The 16,011-nt window shown below is 31.8% G+C and overlaps 6 protein-coding genes across 9 annotated transcripts; 1 reads left to right on the forward strand and 5 right to left on the reverse strand.

Annotated features, from left to right (window-relative positions):
* Positions 1-47: 47 nt before the first annotated feature.
* On the reverse strand, positions 48-1,239 carry LOC126874214 (transcription initiation factor TFIID subunit 10-like). Its single transcript, XM_050635981.1, has 4 exons — positions 1,101-1,239; positions 729-861; positions 579-643; positions 48-493 (listed from the first exon to the last, which is right to left on the reverse strand). The coding sequence occupies exons 2-4, from the start codon at positions 843-845 to the stop codon at positions 292-294; spliced, it is 384 nt and encodes a 127-aa protein (XP_050491938.1). The 5' UTR covers positions 846-861; positions 1,101-1,239; the 3' UTR covers positions 48-291.
* LOC126874202 (protein SCO2 homolog, mitochondrial) lies at positions 1,100-2,637 on the reverse strand. Its single transcript, XM_050635958.1, has 4 exons — positions 2,489-2,637; positions 1,965-2,391; positions 1,692-1,897; positions 1,100-1,612 (listed from the first exon to the last, which is right to left on the reverse strand). The coding sequence occupies exons 1-4, from the start codon at positions 2,543-2,545 to the stop codon at positions 1,430-1,432; spliced, it is 873 nt and encodes a 290-aa protein (XP_050491915.1). The 5' UTR covers positions 2,546-2,637; the 3' UTR covers positions 1,100-1,429.
* LOC126874181 (pancreatic triacylglycerol lipase-like) lies at positions 2,545-5,071 on the reverse strand. 2 transcript variants are annotated; one of them, XR_007692678.1, is made up of 9 exons: positions 4,923-5,071; positions 4,771-4,851; positions 4,437-4,702; positions 3,870-4,344; positions 3,538-3,789; positions 3,362-3,476; positions 3,020-3,226; positions 2,788-2,955; positions 2,545-2,659 (listed from the first exon to the last, which is right to left on the reverse strand). XR_007692678.1 is itself a non-coding variant. In XM_050635900.1 (8 exons), exons 1-8 carry the CDS (start codon positions 4,996-4,998, stop codon positions 2,871-2,873), a joined length of 1,557 nt encoding a protein of 518 aa, XP_050491857.1. In that variant the 5' UTR covers positions 4,999-5,071; the 3' UTR covers positions 2,545-2,870. The 2 variants fall into 2 exon arrangements, 1 of the variants encoding a protein (XP_050491857.1); XM_050635900.1 differs by having other exon boundaries at positions 2,545-2,955.
* Positions 5,072-6,869: 1,798 nt separating this feature from the next.
* LOC126874739 (lipase 3-like) lies at positions 6,870-9,034 on the forward strand. The gene is made up of 8 exons (XM_050637096.1): positions 6,870-7,088; positions 7,162-7,360; positions 7,711-7,825; positions 7,926-8,172; positions 8,265-8,420; positions 8,500-8,584; positions 8,661-8,803; positions 8,882-9,034. Exons 1-8 carry the CDS (start codon positions 6,870-6,872, stop codon positions 9,032-9,034), a joined length of 1,317 nt encoding a protein of 438 aa, XP_050493053.1.
* Positions 9,035-9,755: 721 nt separating this feature from the next.
* Positions 9,756-12,441, reverse strand: LOC126874203 (uncharacterized). 2 transcript variants are annotated; one of them, XM_050635959.1, is made up of 5 exons: positions 12,288-12,440; positions 12,078-12,176; positions 11,678-11,943; positions 11,397-11,612; positions 9,756-11,303 (listed from the first exon to the last, which is right to left on the reverse strand). In XM_050635959.1, exons 1-5 carry the CDS (start codon positions 12,310-12,312, stop codon positions 11,040-11,042), a joined length of 870 nt encoding a protein of 289 aa, XP_050491916.1. In that variant the 5' UTR covers positions 12,313-12,440; the 3' UTR covers positions 9,756-11,039. The 2 variants fall into 2 exon arrangements, with proteins under 2 accessions (XP_050491916.1, XP_050491917.1); XM_050635960.1 differs by having other exon boundaries at positions 10,999-11,319; positions 12,288-12,441.
* Positions 12,442-12,530: 89 nt separating this feature from the next.
* On the reverse strand, positions 12,531-15,920 carry LOC126874174 (pre-rRNA-processing protein TSR1 homolog). Of its 2 annotated transcripts, XM_050635877.1 has the most exons (12): positions 15,677-15,920; positions 15,332-15,602; positions 15,006-15,252; positions 14,737-14,934; positions 14,441-14,665; positions 14,207-14,372; positions 13,941-14,141; positions 13,638-13,861; positions 13,308-13,571; positions 13,123-13,233; positions 12,838-13,045; positions 12,531-12,766 (listed from the first exon to the last, which is right to left on the reverse strand). In XM_050635877.1, exons 1-12 carry the CDS (start codon positions 15,786-15,788, stop codon positions 12,609-12,611), a joined length of 2,385 nt encoding a protein of 794 aa, XP_050491834.1. In that variant the 5' UTR covers positions 15,789-15,920; the 3' UTR covers positions 12,531-12,608. The 2 variants fall into 2 exon arrangements, with proteins under 2 accessions (XP_050491834.1, XP_050491835.1); XM_050635878.1 differs by lacking the exon at positions 13,308-13,571.
* Between the last annotated feature and the right edge of the window lie 91 nt (positions 15,921-16,011).

Here is a 16,011-nt window from a genome sequence, read left to right on the forward strand (position 1 = left end):
TAGATATTTATGTTACAATATACGTATACAATAAAAAGATATTGAAATTAATTTTTCGGATAGAGTATAATATATTTAAATTTCCTAGTCATTTTAAAACTATCATGTATGACCCTCAAGCTACATTACTTTTACAGTTTTATGTCTTTTGTTGTAGCATGTCGCTTAATTTTTATAAAAATTGTACAATGATATACTGCATATTAGAAATTCATTCTATATATGTGAAAGAATATTAAATAAATAAAGATTTTTCATGAATAAAAATAGATAAAGTAGGACGCTACTGAATCAAACAAAATAATGTGGTTTTTTAACTATAATGCCATATTCTGCAACTGCCGGGGTCAGATCTTCCATGGTAAGAGTATAACGTCGATCTTTTCCTTTCGTTTTTGTATTCTGATTGGCTCCACGTGTTTTACAGTGTTGCAGTGCATCGTTTGCTATTTCAGATATAAATTTTTGTGCAGCTAGTGAAACCAATCTCACTCTAAAATCGTTATACACATATTTATGAAACAGTAATCATTAAAGTTTCATTTATATATTAATCAAGCTTTTTGCAAATTACTTACATTCTGGGATCTGTCGTATTAAAACCAGCAGTATGTAAATAATATTCACTAACAGCGTCCGGTACCTGTTAAAAAAATCATTTGATATTACCAATTATACTATTAATAATAATAAACAAATTATACAACAATTATAATTCATTTGCCTACTGTTGGCGTATAATCTTCGAGTTGTAGTAAAAAATCCGAAAGGGGTTGTCCAGCAGTTTTTGTTTCTTCATTTGCTGTGTACATAGGTGGTGTATCTCTTCCAAAATCTTCTGCCATTTTAATTTATCTTTTCCTATACGATATCAAAACATTACGTAGAAAAAATTTGACTTAGAATAACATTCATAAACAAATAATTTTTCATACTACAAAATTGAAATGATTTATAAGGTATAAATTATAACCTCCGACAATAAAGGTATCAAAATTTCTTTCAGTAAATGTTTCAAGTTCTTTCAGACAAAAATCTTTTGCTTGACTCTTCTAAGTATTAATGGAAAAAGATATTCTTGAAATAACGGCAGAACATACCTAAAATATTAGCGTCCTGTCCGTGAATATATATTAAAGGAATCTACATGCATATAAACAAAGAACGAGTACTTGAGAATTCTCTAAACCGGAAGGAAGCCTAGGGAATAAACGTAGGGCCTAAGGAATAAATGTCAAGAGAATATATCGATCGATTACTCGCATTTAATTCAAATAGTGCAAGTAGTTATTTATTTTTCATATGATTTTTTTCTTTTTATACAATCATAATAAGTAAACGGTAATATTTAATGCAAGAAAATGCTTAAAACATACTTGAGATTTAACTATTAACATAATAAATATAAATAAAGTAGAATATAAATAAATCATGTTGGTAGTGGGTTTTTTAATGTCAATGTTGGAATCCAAGAATCTTTCTTCAAGTTCTCATACTTAAGTTTATTTAGTAACATACTTTGTATAACCTGTTCAGCAGTATGAGTCAGACCATAATAATCCACAAACATACCATCTGGATCAACGAGATATATGATTATCGTATGATCAACCTAGAATATGACAGAAATAAAGTGATTTTATATTCAAAGATAGAATTTAAGCGACTTATAAGGAAGATAAATGACTAACAATATAGTCTGAATCTTGATCCTTGGGCCCATTGCTGTAGTATACTCTATAAGCTTTGCATACTTTAGCAACTTGTTCTTTGGTTCCAGTAAGGCCAAGAATTTTGTCAGAAAATTCTTTAACATATTTGCCTACAACTTCTGGCGTATCTCTGTCAGGATCCACAGAAATAAATATAGGCTGAACTTTTGTATTATGCTGGGTCTCTAAAAAAGTAATTTAATATAAAAGATGAGACATATACATTTTTTACATATTGTCATTTAAACCTACCCAACTTATCAACAATTTCTGTCAGTTTTTCAAGTTCATCAGGACATATGTCAGGGCAATGCGTAAAACCAAAGTATATTAAAACCCACTGTCCTAAAAAATCATCTGACTTCCATACTTGTCCTTTAGAATCAACTAATTCAAATTTTCCACCAATTGCTGCCTTGCCTAGCTCACGTCTTCTCTCACGTTCTATTTCTTTATCTTTTGATTCTTGAAGATAATACATATACATTAAAAGAACTGCACATCCTATGCTCGTAACTGCTACACTTTTCCATGTGATAACACTGTTTCTAAAGATGGATTGTTTTTTACTTGATAATGAGCGTATTTCATTGGATTTATGTAAAGGTCTAAAAATATTTATGGTTCTAACTTGCGGATAACATTGCCAAAAATTTGGTGAATGTCGAAATGTAATTGTCTGTAAATAATATTAATTTTATTATTTTGTGTTTGTTTTGTTCTTTTATGAAAGTAATCCCATTTGAGTACAATTATTTCGAATAACAATTACTTACACTTCTAAAAGCTTGATTCGAACATTTTAAAAGAAGAAGATTTTTTAAACAAGACATTGTTATTTGTTGCACACCATTAGTTTGATCGATTTAAAATCATGAATAGGTTATGTTTCCATTGTATGTTATCGCACCTGACTTTATATAGACTATTTCAAATGCTCGTTTCTTCTTTTTCCGGAAATGATTTAATTAATTAATGGGTTATATAAAAAATGAATCCTGATACATTATAGAAATTGATGATAAAATTTATTATTAGAAAATTGTTGAATTAACAAGTATTTTTTTACTCAAACCTTTTTTTATTTTTTTTAGTATTTTGTATATAATAAATATTGTATTAAAATAACTTGTTTTTTCTACATAAATGAGCTTGTTCTTATAAAAAGGCGCACTGTTCTTGACGAAGTATTATCAAATTTTCTTCGAAATTTAGGCCAGTATTTCGAGTACAATATTTCCATCTAAATATGCAAATAAAGCGTTAATTAAAGATTAATTAGTTTTAGATAACTAGCATTTACGTACTTGTTGCCTTTTCTATCCTCAAGAGTAAGAGTGTCTATTAACAACATATCCGAGTTAGAAATTATAGTCGCATCTTCGTTTTTTTCATTCTTATCTTTTTGGTACCAAATACGTGCTTCTATCGTTGATCGGTTTTTCGATAAAAATTGAAATTCTGCTGCACCAATATCGTAGAATGTCGTCGATTTATTTCTTCGAGTAGGTATCCTTGAACACATAATATTTCGTCAAAGTTATTTATAGATACATATATGGAATAAAATTTCCAAGTGTATCGCAATAGTAATGATAAATTTTTTACGAACCAAGATCGCGTATTAGCGTTATTAAAGTATATCTTACGTGCATCGAAACTTGAAATTTATTGTTGAATCACGTTCCACAATCTTTAAGAATAACATTCCTGATGTCTTTGTCGCCGTTTCTGAAATTGTCACCGATGCTCTCAAAGGCTGGCCTAATAAGAACAAACAAATAAAAAACGAGCTGCAAATATTTTACATACAAGTTGACTTTACCACAAAATGGTTCTTGATCTCTCGTGGGCAAATAATAAATTCCTAAAGGACCGCGATTAGCTCGGTAGCCCATTTCTTGGGACCATAGCGTAGATTCCATAGGAAAACACATTCCATTCGTATACGAGATCGTTCCTTGGGGACAAGGCCAAGCAATAAATTTACAAGATTCATTCGTTGTACGTATGCTTTCCAAAAAATATGCCCAAGCTCTTAAATGACTACAAGCGATCTCTTTCGTTAACATATCCTCTGAAACATTATTATTTTTACAATTCAAAAAATTTCAAATAACTTGGATCGCGTCGGTCAACAAACATCTAATCACGTACCTTTCAAATGGCTAACAACAACAGAATTCTTCACATCCTTGCAACCTGGCTGCTCTCTACCGCCGTTTGGAAAGAAATCGATATGACCAAGTGGCTTTAAAAGACCAAATCCATCTGCAAAGTCCTGGGATCCATCCGTATGAATCACATCTACTAACCGAGCATCGGTAGCATCTAATTTCCTGGACTTCTCTCTAACCAAATGATTTCTGAAAAAGGGTGACGCAGGATCTAGGCCTGTTATACGACCTAGAAGAATACTTTTCTTCTTGAGGATCTCTGAGGCACAGCCAGCCACATGAGCTCCAAGACTAAAGCCAATCACGTGAATGTTTTCAGCAAGAGTACCCAAATTAACAGCGTCTAAAAGGACTAGACCTAATTGCCGTCCTACGAGTTCCGTGTTCGCCACTGCTGCTGAATAGGTCGTTGCTGCTCCTCTTGTCCAATCAAGCACCAAGATGTTCGTATCTTCCTAATGGATATGCCACCATTTATCTACGTAAGTTGTTCTGATAAACGAATTCTCTATCGATCGACAATAGACATTCGCTTCTTGTTAATTACCAAGTCCAGAAGAGCCTGTACCAAAAGAACCGCACCAATATCGCTACCGCTTCCTTTATAGCCGTGTATTACAACTTTCAGAGGTTTCGTCCAATCAAATTCTGATTGAAGAATGGATTTCAAATCATCACCATATTGAAGGCTTTTAGGGGATTCTCGTCTAGAGCGAGTGTACAATAAAAATCTCGTTTGAATTATGCTAGGATGCTCCGGCGGCCTTTTCAACGTTAAACGGGGCGGTGGATCCGCAAAGCAGCCAACTGATTCTGCAATTTCCACTTCTTTTATATTTCTTACTTAATTGGACGAATACTGCTTCTTATGCTATACATACCAAAGCAAATTTTCGTTTTCAAATGTCCAAGACCAACTCTTATTCGCCGCACCATAGCTCGACTCCTTCCAGGGAATCTTGCTGGGAAAAGAAGAGAATTTAGTTTCTCAGTGACAATCAACTATTCTTATCTTCATTAAAAGCTTGCTTACCAGCACGATTAACTTCGACGATCCAAAGAACAAGAAGCATTAAAATGACGAAGCGTATCACTAACGCGAGTTGCATCTTTCATTTGTTCTCTTCGAATCTTGGTCGCATCCGATGGAGGCTATTAGCTATTTTCCTTTTCCTCTTTCTCCTATGATTGTTCGTCACTCCCCTTCTTCTCTTAGGTTACTAACGCGATTCTCTATTTAATCTTCTCTATTCTACCTACAATGGAAAACTAAAGCGCAGTACAAATGGTTGGATGAATTTTTTCCACCTTACTATTATAGCAAAAGTACCATCCTTTTGCGCAATCGATTTTCCGCTAGCGAGCACGCGACAACCAGTTTACTTCCTATCTCACTGAATTTATACCTGTTGTTGTATGAATTATTATTTATTAAATAAGGATTAAATGGAGGATCAAACTACATATAGCTATTCATAATCGTCGCTCTACTTGCAGTTGGTACGTTCTGATAGCAAAGCGAATTACTTTAACAATTCTTAGTTCACCTTAGAACAGTAGAATGTGTTAAATACGTCAAATGATAGGTATCAATGGAATTTGGAAAGAAATATGCGTTGAACCAAATGCTCGGCTCACATACTTTCTTTCAAGTCACAACGATTATGACCTTCTTTTTCACCATCCAATATGACGCAATATTTCCAACTTTTCTCGTGTGCAAATAACGGTTTCTTCTGCATATAGAGACGTTCTACTTTCACTCGAACGATTTCACTAAAATTGTTGCGGGCAGACAAATGAAGAGTCAACTTGTTAATGTACAATCCTCGTTTACAGAAATCTATTATTGCGATGAAAATTATATAATTTTATGTTATATTATATCAATTTTATAATTATAACTATATACGTACGTACGTAATATGGTTTATCACTTCATAGTAAAAGCCTATTGACAGAAGTTTCGAAACTGGGACGAGATTTTGTAGCGAAGCTCTGATGTTCAGGAAGTCGAGAGTCGCGGACTGTCTTTTACTGAAGATCTGTTAAACCGGACGAACGAGTTTCACGATTGTATTTTAAAAAATAAGCTTATCAGCGAAGATTTGCCAAGTATCTTCCGTTTATAAAATTAAACTGCAGCAATTCCTTCTTATGCATGCCTAAATATTGCTCAGTAATGAAGTTACCTAAATATCATCTTGCAAAAAAAGAGAAAGCAATCAGACTGCATTTTTTTATCCTAAATACCTTATTATGTAGTTAGGCATCCTTTAAATCTGTAACAAGTACAGTGGATCACAAAGTATTCGAGCACTTACCAGAGAAAATATTTAGACAACAATAAATAATAACTCAAAAGTCTTTTCTACTACTTATTTTTCTACTTATCTGTACATGTATAGCATAGTGAAACGTAATGTAACACATTTTTGTTGGTCTTTGTACATTTACTGAAAATATAGAGTTTAGAAATTGAAATTATAAAGTGTTCGAATCTTTTTGTGATTGATTGTATACATATACAGAAAAATTTCTAAAAATGTTTGTATATTTTTATGAATAGTGAGATAAGAAGTATGCTCATTCTCCACAGTGTATCAGCGTAGATATCTTCACAGTGTATGAATTGATACATATCAGAATTTTTCATACCTCAAAAGTTGTAACACCTGCAACATTTATTGATATTTTTCATTGGTTGTTTACTTGTGTTTATCTTTAAGTCAAGTAACTGATCAAAGTCGCAAATCAAAAATCAAAAATCATTGTTTTTCATCAGCTACTGTCTGCGTATACCTATTCCCTTTCTGCCTGAAAAAGAGAGAAATCCGAAGATCTATAACAACAAAAATTAGATATAAATCATATCTCGTAATATCAATAAAAGATTTATCTTCGTAGCGATTTAATAGCCAAGTGGTTTATATATGTAGACAACATTTTGATCTGATACTCGATAACTGATAACAACTTAATGCGCTACTTTGTTTGCACAAATACATCTGGCAATGATTCTTTATATAAGTCTATGAAACAATTCGAATTGCTTGAAGACGTACTGCTCACGATGATGTTCAAGATATGTATTTTATATTGCGCGTTGCCGGTGATTTTAGGAGGGCCATTTACAGGACAGCAGCATGAACCAAATCACATCACTAATACCGCATCTGAGTTTAATGTTCTAACTCCTGTAAGTAAATTTTACTGAGATCGTCATATAATTCCTAGTATTTACGTTGAAATAAGAGTCAGCATTTCTGCAGAAAGAACTCGCAGAAAAAGCGGGATACATAGCCGAAACTCATCGAGTCGTCACAGAGGATCGGTATATTTTGCAACTGGATAGAATCGTAGGATCGGACAAAATACCTCCATCTGACGATAAGATAGCTGTATTATTTGTCCATGGTGTTTTTGATTGCTCGGCTTCGTGGCTTTTGTCAGGTCCTGAAAAGAGTTTAGGTATTATCAATTTACTATTCGTCTATAGAATAAACTTTTTTAAGTGCTATAATTTGTTTTTCTTTTCTTTCTGTTTTTTTTTTAAGTCATCGATTTTTGGAATAGATTTACATTTCCAAGGAAAAACAAATTTACGTTAATTTTAATCCTTTGCGCTTGGCTGTTGTCCTTGAAGGGACACAAAGAGAATACTGGTGATTATATAGCACAAACTCCACACAAGGACCAAATTTTTAAAAAATATATGTTCTCTTCACATTGTACGAAAAGAACAAATAAAAATAATTGAAGAATATGCCGAGTGCAAAGGGTTAAATGATATCCGATTAATATTTTTCTCCAAATTTTAGGTTTCATATTAGCAGATTGGGGATACGATGTATGGTTGGGTAATGTGCGTGGCAACAGGTACTCACAAAACCACTTGGATTGGACTGTTTCAGAGCCAGATTTTTGGATGTTCAGGTATAATTGGAATAATCGTTCGTTAAAACGCATTTTGGCAATCGATACGATTGCCGCACCGTTACTTCCTGATAATACAACGATTGTTACTTTCGTACAGTTGGCATGAAATTGGAGTGTACGATCTGCCAGCGATGATCGACCATATCCTCACTCAAACAAAAAAAGAGAAAATCTTCATCATATCACATAGCCAGGGTGGTACGTCGTTCTTTGTAATGGCTAGCGAACGGCCAGAGTATCAAGAGAAGATTATCGCTTCTTTTGCTTTGGGTCCAGCAGTCTTCATGTCCAGGACAAAAAGTCCTCTATTCCATGTTTTGGCTCCTTTTTCCAACGATATCAATGTACGCTTTAGAAGCTGCATTTGCTAATTTTCATATCAAATCAAACGATGCTGAATTTTTCTCATCTTTGGTCTTTTTTTTTTTTTTTACAGTTCATAACAGATTTGATAGGCATGTATGAATTCAAACCATCGGATAAACTCATACAGATGCTTGGAACAATTGTGTGTGATAAAGAAGCACTTTTGCAACCAATATGTAAAAACATCGTATTCTTGTGTGCTGGCTTCAGTAAAGAACTTAATACGGTAATCATATGCATGTGCATTCAATGTAATCACTATACATATACAATAGTTTTCGATTTAACTTGATTCTAATTCATAGACTCTATTGCCTGTTATTGTGCAATATGATCCTGCTGGTTCATCTGTTAGGCAAATCGTACATTATGGACAATTGATTAGTTCAGGTTGATATTTAATAATATAATTTTATAAAATGTACAACCTTTTGCTTTTTCCAAATTAAATCTTTTCTTCTCACAGGCAAGTTCCGGAAATTTGACTACGGCCTTGTCGGCAACATGAAAAGATACGGTACGATACATCCTCCTGATTATAATTTGGCCAACGTTAAGCTACCAGTGTATTTGCATTATAGTGCCAGTGATATGTATACCGATGTTCAGGTTCGTATGCTGTTTATCGCGCTGCTTCAGTTTCTACTGAATTCTTCAAGTTTCTCTTCCCTGTTGATATCTTTACAGGACTTGCATCAATTGTACAGAGCACTACCCAATGCTCAGAAATTGTTAGTTCCATCCGACAGCTTTGGGCATATTGATTTCTTATGGGGCAAGCATGTAGATGCTTGGGTATACAATGAAATTTTAAGTCTCATGGAAACTCACAAAAAATGAATACTATTGGACTATGAAGTGCAAATTATGTTAATAAAAACATGACTGACCATAAATTTGTATATTGTACCATAAATAAAATCAACGGTTTTGTCATTATTCAAAAGTCAGATCAACATTCTAATCAGAAAAGTATTGAATGAATCTATTCAGTGTATAAGAACCATATTATGTGATTATAAGAATGATTAAGACATCAATTATTAATTTTGTCTTGTAATTATCTTATATTCTTTACATGTGTAATCCATTAAACGATCATAGATCAGCAAGAATATACATATGTATCAATTAATTAAAATATATTAATTCATAAGCTTTTGAATTATTTCCATGCTTTCGGTTGTGAATTTTGAACATTCGTAACAAACGCACTATGATTGAGAAATAATATAGGCTTCTTATACATATATTCTTATACATATATCATTATCACCTAATGACAAAATCCGCAATCACTTAGCTGCCAACCCAATACATACAGCGTGTTTCACTTAACTCTAGTACCGTAAATATCTCGCTTATTATTGATAGACAAAATTTCAGAGAAAAACGTTATCTGATTTGAGAGGGCAAATATGATGGTAAATATGAGATTTACCTCAAGGTCATAGATTTCGAGATTTCAAGGTCATTGCTGTTTTTCTAAGCGCGATTACATACAGTCACGAACAAAAGTATTGGCATACTCTTTAAAACGGAATAACATTCCCAAGATTTCGGTGAAATTTTCAACATGTATATAACTAGCATAAATGTACAAAATGTACTTTTTAAATTTTCATTACAGGCTCGGATAGAGTTACACGAAGTAACCCTTTTTTCTTCGCGATTCCGACCAACTGCAATTTTCCTAATATCCTTTTACACATTGTCTAGTAAACTAATCCTTCTAACTTGTCAAAACAAAAAATTCAAATCGTTGGTCTAATTTTTAAAAAGTTACTCTGTTTTAAAGAGTATATATTTATTCCTGGTCGTATATATTTTTATTATCATGGCGTCAGCGCTGAAGGTACGATTAATCCAAAAACTTATAATATTATGCATTCATATGATCTTGAATACCAAAAATTCATAAATGTTTAGCGTGGTCGATGAAGAAAAACTTACTTCACAAGTGTTCAAAGCTATGAACATCCACTTCAATACATTTCTGTGAGCGATTAACGTATGATTCTTGGCCGCCCGTATAACGTGACGACTAATATTATCACATTGTTCTGTTTAATACAGATCTCTCATATTTTATAGTATTATACTAATATCATGATAAATTGTTTGTTTAATCGTACCCCATAGAAAGAAGCTTAGAGGTTTAAGATCAAGCGAACGCGCAGGCTATATCGAATGGCTGTACAAAGAGCGATCCAACGCAATGTTGAGGAAACTTTTCTCCTATTGACAATTGGCATCATTTTTAACACTTGTTGAGATCAATTTTCCTTCATTGATCTTTCTATCGTAACTTTTTCTTCTTAATTTCAGCTGTAACCTGTAACGCCATGATGATAAGAAGATATAGCTCCATTTAAAAAAATATCGATAATCTTGAAACGTATAAAAAATATGATTACTATCACATTTGCCCTTCTAAATCAGATAATTTCTTTTCTCTAATATATTTTTGTATTGTCAATAGTGAGTGAGATATTGAAAGTGTTTAAGTTAGTTTAAGTTAATATAGTTGGATGTATATGTTATTTACTATTGAAGAAGTACTTATTCATAAGAATGTAGTAATTATACATTTCACCTAACGGTATATGTAAGAATTACATTCCTTTATTGCATATAGAGGACATATATAAAATTATTTTAAAACTAGCATTAAAAATTTACAATATTAATAATTATTAATTATTAATTATAAAATTCTAAAATGAATCAATAATAAAAACAATTTTTATCTCATTTTCTTAATAATTTGTACAAATTTATTGATATGCAGTAATATCAAATATACAATATACAAAAGTTTACTTTTACATAGATTTTTTAAGAATTATTCTTGAATTGCCATTATAAGAAGTATGTTAGCCATATCCCAAATATCATGAATCTTCATATCTATTAATTGCGATAATTTTGAAGCTATAATTCTTACTGATTTACAATCTATACACAAAAAGAATGCCCCACAAAGAACGATAGAAGCTCCCAAAAATAATATATTTGACATTAACATCATAAGACTCCTCTTTTCTTGTTGAGTTTTTGCTATATGTTCTTGCAACAAACATTGCAAATGAAAATATATTTCCTCCCTCTATAACCATATATATCTGTTTCATTAACCATGCTAATGTCATTTATAACATATTACTAATGTCTTACAAATATCTATTAATAAAATTCAAACCTGCAGATAAACTAGATCCAATAAATTTATAGTAAGTTCTTGCATATTTGGAGTATCCTTAAGTCCTGTTGCAGCTAAAAGAATTTCTACGCAATTTAACGGAGTGTAAAATGGCATTCTGAATCCAACAGTCTTAAATACCTTATATTCTGATAGAAAAATTACATTGGGTGTGTATTCAGATTTTTTGTCTATACACCGTAAGATACCAAGTACCTGTAGCATATAAAACATTAAGATACCACTATTGATAAATTTAGAATAAAATCATGTATATGTACTTGCGATATTCTTAACTTGTTGAAATGTGAATCCATTTTATTTGCTAATTGCAAACAAGACATGAGGTATAATTTTGATTGACTTGCTACTTTTTTACAAACTTGAGACCAAGAACTTTCTGTTTGATCAGCATTTCTATATACTTCCCAAAAATAGCTACACATAAATTTATCATATAAGTGAATAGCAATGTATCTAGTATCTGGCCCCAAATGGAGATATTCTGTTATTTTAAATATTGCATTGATAATTGGAATTGGTATAGCTGAAAGCAGTATGAATGAAAATTTTGTTGTTATTATATTCTATCAAAATAGGAACAACAAAGATATAACAAAGATATAAATAAAAATGAAATTAATATTAACAAAGGGATACAGTTTCAAATGCAATAATTACCTACAAATGGCATGTAAAATTCGTCTTTAGCTTTGATAAAACTTTCTTGCGCTTTAATGATTGATTGAAGTTCTTCTAGCCAATCATCAAGTAAAGGTTCTGTATTAAATAGATAGTTGTTTCAAGAAGAAAGTTTAGATTCATTATTTTTGTGTATTAAACATCTACATTTGTCTGTCAACACTCTTATTTATATGAAATGCTAATTACCAATATAAGAAGTATCCAAGTCCATATTTTCTTTGAAAAATTCTTGCTTAATACTATTATTATCAAATATTATTTAATAACATCACACACAACAATGTTACCTTTCAAACAGTATACAAGATACTACTTAAAAGAAGCTAATTGGCTGGAGCATAAGTCACGTGATACATTTCGCGATATATCGAAATCATACATTCAAATTAAAATTAGAATTCATTTTACATAATATTAAAACAAGACGTGTATAAGGTAAGCATTTTAAATGTATGACAAAATTTTATTTAGTATATATATACATTTTAATATTTTAATTAACATATTTTATTCTATGTTCATGCTTTCATTTTGATGTTGTAACTCTGTTAACAACAAAGGTTCATATGTCCATTTTGGAAATACTCTTTTGTATAAATTCATTAAAATCGTGTCCTGCGACTTCAGTTGACCATTAAATACACATTTCATATGACCATGAGTACCTAGGAAAAAATAGTGTCATTTTTTAATTAAATACATCAATTAAATTAAGAAACATTTATGATCTATTTACCCAATGGCTCTTTTATATGTCCTCTACGACCATATTTTGTTCGTAGTTCAACTGGTTTAAACCAGTTTATATCTTCTCGATGAAAGAACATAAATCTTATAACTGCTGATCGTTTATGTACTTTGTACGCATGGCCGCTAAGAACAACACGTTTTACAACTATTCTATCTGGATTCGCAGATAATACACTTCCAGTTGCAATTAATTCCTACAAAAATATTGTAACTTTTAATAATATAAGAATAGAATCAACCTTTAACTTGTATATAATTATTGCCTCCTTACCAATGATTTATTCAATTTTTGAACATAACATAATACTGGACATGGTGGAAAAATAATTGGAGCATACATGCTTGCTACGACAGTGTTCTCTGGACGAAAATACCGCTCATACTGAAAAATATTTCTATTCTTGGTAACAAGATATAAATAGAATATATTAAAATCTCACAGAAAATAATACATGCTTTATGTTTGTTTCCGTTTGTGTGTTGACTAAATATTGGGCACGCAGTGAATCTTCTAAATCCACATTGAAATATCAATTTTTCTTTAGATTTCACCGGTTGTGGACTAATATTAATATGTTTCAATGCCACATTTAAGATAGACATTTTGTGCTCGTTCGGTAGTAAACCAAATACAATTAATGGATGATTTTCCAATGAAGAAAATGCAATAAAAAGATCTTGCCGTACATTTACAACGTGAATTGTGATATACCAACCAGGCTAAAAATATTTATATAATTTAGCATAAATAAATAATTAGTTTTTAATTAATCAAATGTTTCATACCATAGCACCCTCTATTTCCTGAGATTCTTTAAATATACGTTTTCGCGTCCGATCAAAATTTTCAAATTGAAATATTCTAGCATAATCAGTAGGAAGGTTTTCTTTCGGATCCCACGGACTTGTTCTGAATGATTCAAGTCCACGATATTTTTGAAACCTCTGTTTTGCTAACATATCTTGAGGTGTATCTACTTCGTCAGGAAATTGTGCGTCTAATTTTGCGTCTATATTTGAAAAATTGTGGTTAAAGATTTCAATAATACATATTCAATAATGTAATATAGATATATTCGACAAACATACTCTTCAAGTTTTCCATTGCTTCTTTTTCTTCTGTCATATCAATATTCTGATCGTATCGTTCATCAGGAACTTCGGACACAGTAATTGTCTCGTATTCTTCCTCGTCTTCTTCTGCATCTGGTCCACTATCTGCTTGAGACTTTGGTTCATCAACAGACATCTCGTCTTCTGATTCGTCGTTCGAGCACTCACTCAATTCCTCTACAAAATGCAAGCAAAGAATAATATGTATCTCCAAATTTAATTTATGACTAAAAAACAAATACCTCCATCCTCATCAGGAATCCAAGCTGCTTGATATTCAGAAGTTCCTTTTGGAACTCTCTTTACAATTTTTTTTCTTTCAGCTTTAGCTTCGGCTAATTCCTCTTCTGTAGGCCAAGTTTGTTCAGCATCCATAGGGTCAGGTATATTTTCACTTTCGAGAGATTCCTAAAAAATTAAGAAAATTGATTATTGCTTTTAAAAATTTAAAGTTTTATTTTATTTCATGAAATTACTTGTTTTTCTGGATCTGCGCGTTCAAGAACCCGCGTGGATGGTTCATCGTCCATTGCATTACAATGTTTTCTCAACTTTTTCTCCACTGGATATGGATCTTCAGGTGCATCAATTTGAGACATTTGAAAATCTCCCAATTCAGGTATGTGTACTAGACCATTAACTGATAATGGTACATTCCTAAGATATCCTGAGATCATAAGAGTTCCAAGCTCTGTGGAGTTCTATATGAAATCGAATTTGGATATATATTTATCTTTTAATTAGTATAGATAATTATTACATCAATACCTACTTCATTACATTTAAATTTTATTTCTTCTGCTAACAAATGAGCTCTTTTGTCTCTATATGATACAGTTCTTTGCTTTTGAGTACCAACACGTCGTAAAACATTAAAAGCATCAGTGGGAGTATCTAATTGCAAAACTTTTTCCTCAGGAAGCCACTTAGAAAGTTTAGATTGTACATGGCTTTTAAAATCTTGACGTTTCTGTAATAAAGTTCGTGAAATTGAAATTATTTTTGTACAAAATATGATAATAAATATCAAAAACACAATACCTTTATGTGAAGACTTTCAACATTTGTAAGTACTATTAGAGGAGTTGTCAAACCTTGAGCAACACAGGGCATAATAATTTCTTTTCCCCAGTCATCAAGTACTTCAGATCTGGGACTATTATCAGACTTATTTGTAGCGGATGCAACAAAAAGAACAGTTGTAGCTATTTTTGCTATATCTAATGTGGCAAACAAATTACCAACTGGTGGGACCACAATGGAAAAGCGTTGCTTGAACCTAGGTACACTGTCGTAAAAAAAGATTGATAATTAATAATCCATATTTTTATTAATATCATTTATCATTTATCATAGTAGCATTATACCTTAAATGTATTGTACCACATGGACTATTAGTTATATTAGCAGATTCATCAGCTTTTGTTATTATTGATAATATATTATCAATATCTAGGTCTTCTTGTAAGGGAATAATGCATATAAGAATAGGTGCAGAATGGGATGCACCAAAATTCCTTTTTTGCTGCAACACTTCCTCTCTCTTGTTTTTTCTAATTTGTGAAGATTGAAGCCTTCGGGCACTCTTCCCAAGATCTTTAGTAGCACGTTTCGATGAAACTTTTACTCCAACTTTTCCTATATTGGTTTCAAATTAGAAAATATAGAAAGCAGTAAAAAGCTATAATAATATAAATTGCAAAGAATTTTACCTTTAACCGCGCTACTTATTGATCCTTTACTACGATGTCTACCCGTTTTATGTGGTTTATTAACTTGCTTAAATGCACCAGGCCGATGTACTTCTTGCTTTGTTATTCCCATTTTATTTGAAAGTATATATTCTTGTAAATGAAATATCCTTATAATAAATCTAACTGTTTGCCATGTGTAAAACCTCACGATAAGACGTGTGTTGCTTCACTCCTCACATGCTCCAAGTTGCAGTTTCTTTCATTTTCTATAGATGGCAACGCATGGCTTTTTCATATACTAAGGATGCAATATTGTGCGATAAGGCTTGTAACGCCATCTGTAGAAGATGAAA

Source organism: Bombus huntii, chromosome 16 (assembly GCF_024542735.1).
Source record: "Bombus huntii isolate Logan2020A chromosome 16, iyBomHunt1.1, whole genome shotgun sequence".
Taxonomy (NCBI): Eukaryota; Metazoa; Arthropoda; class Insecta; order Hymenoptera; family Apidae; genus Bombus; species Bombus huntii.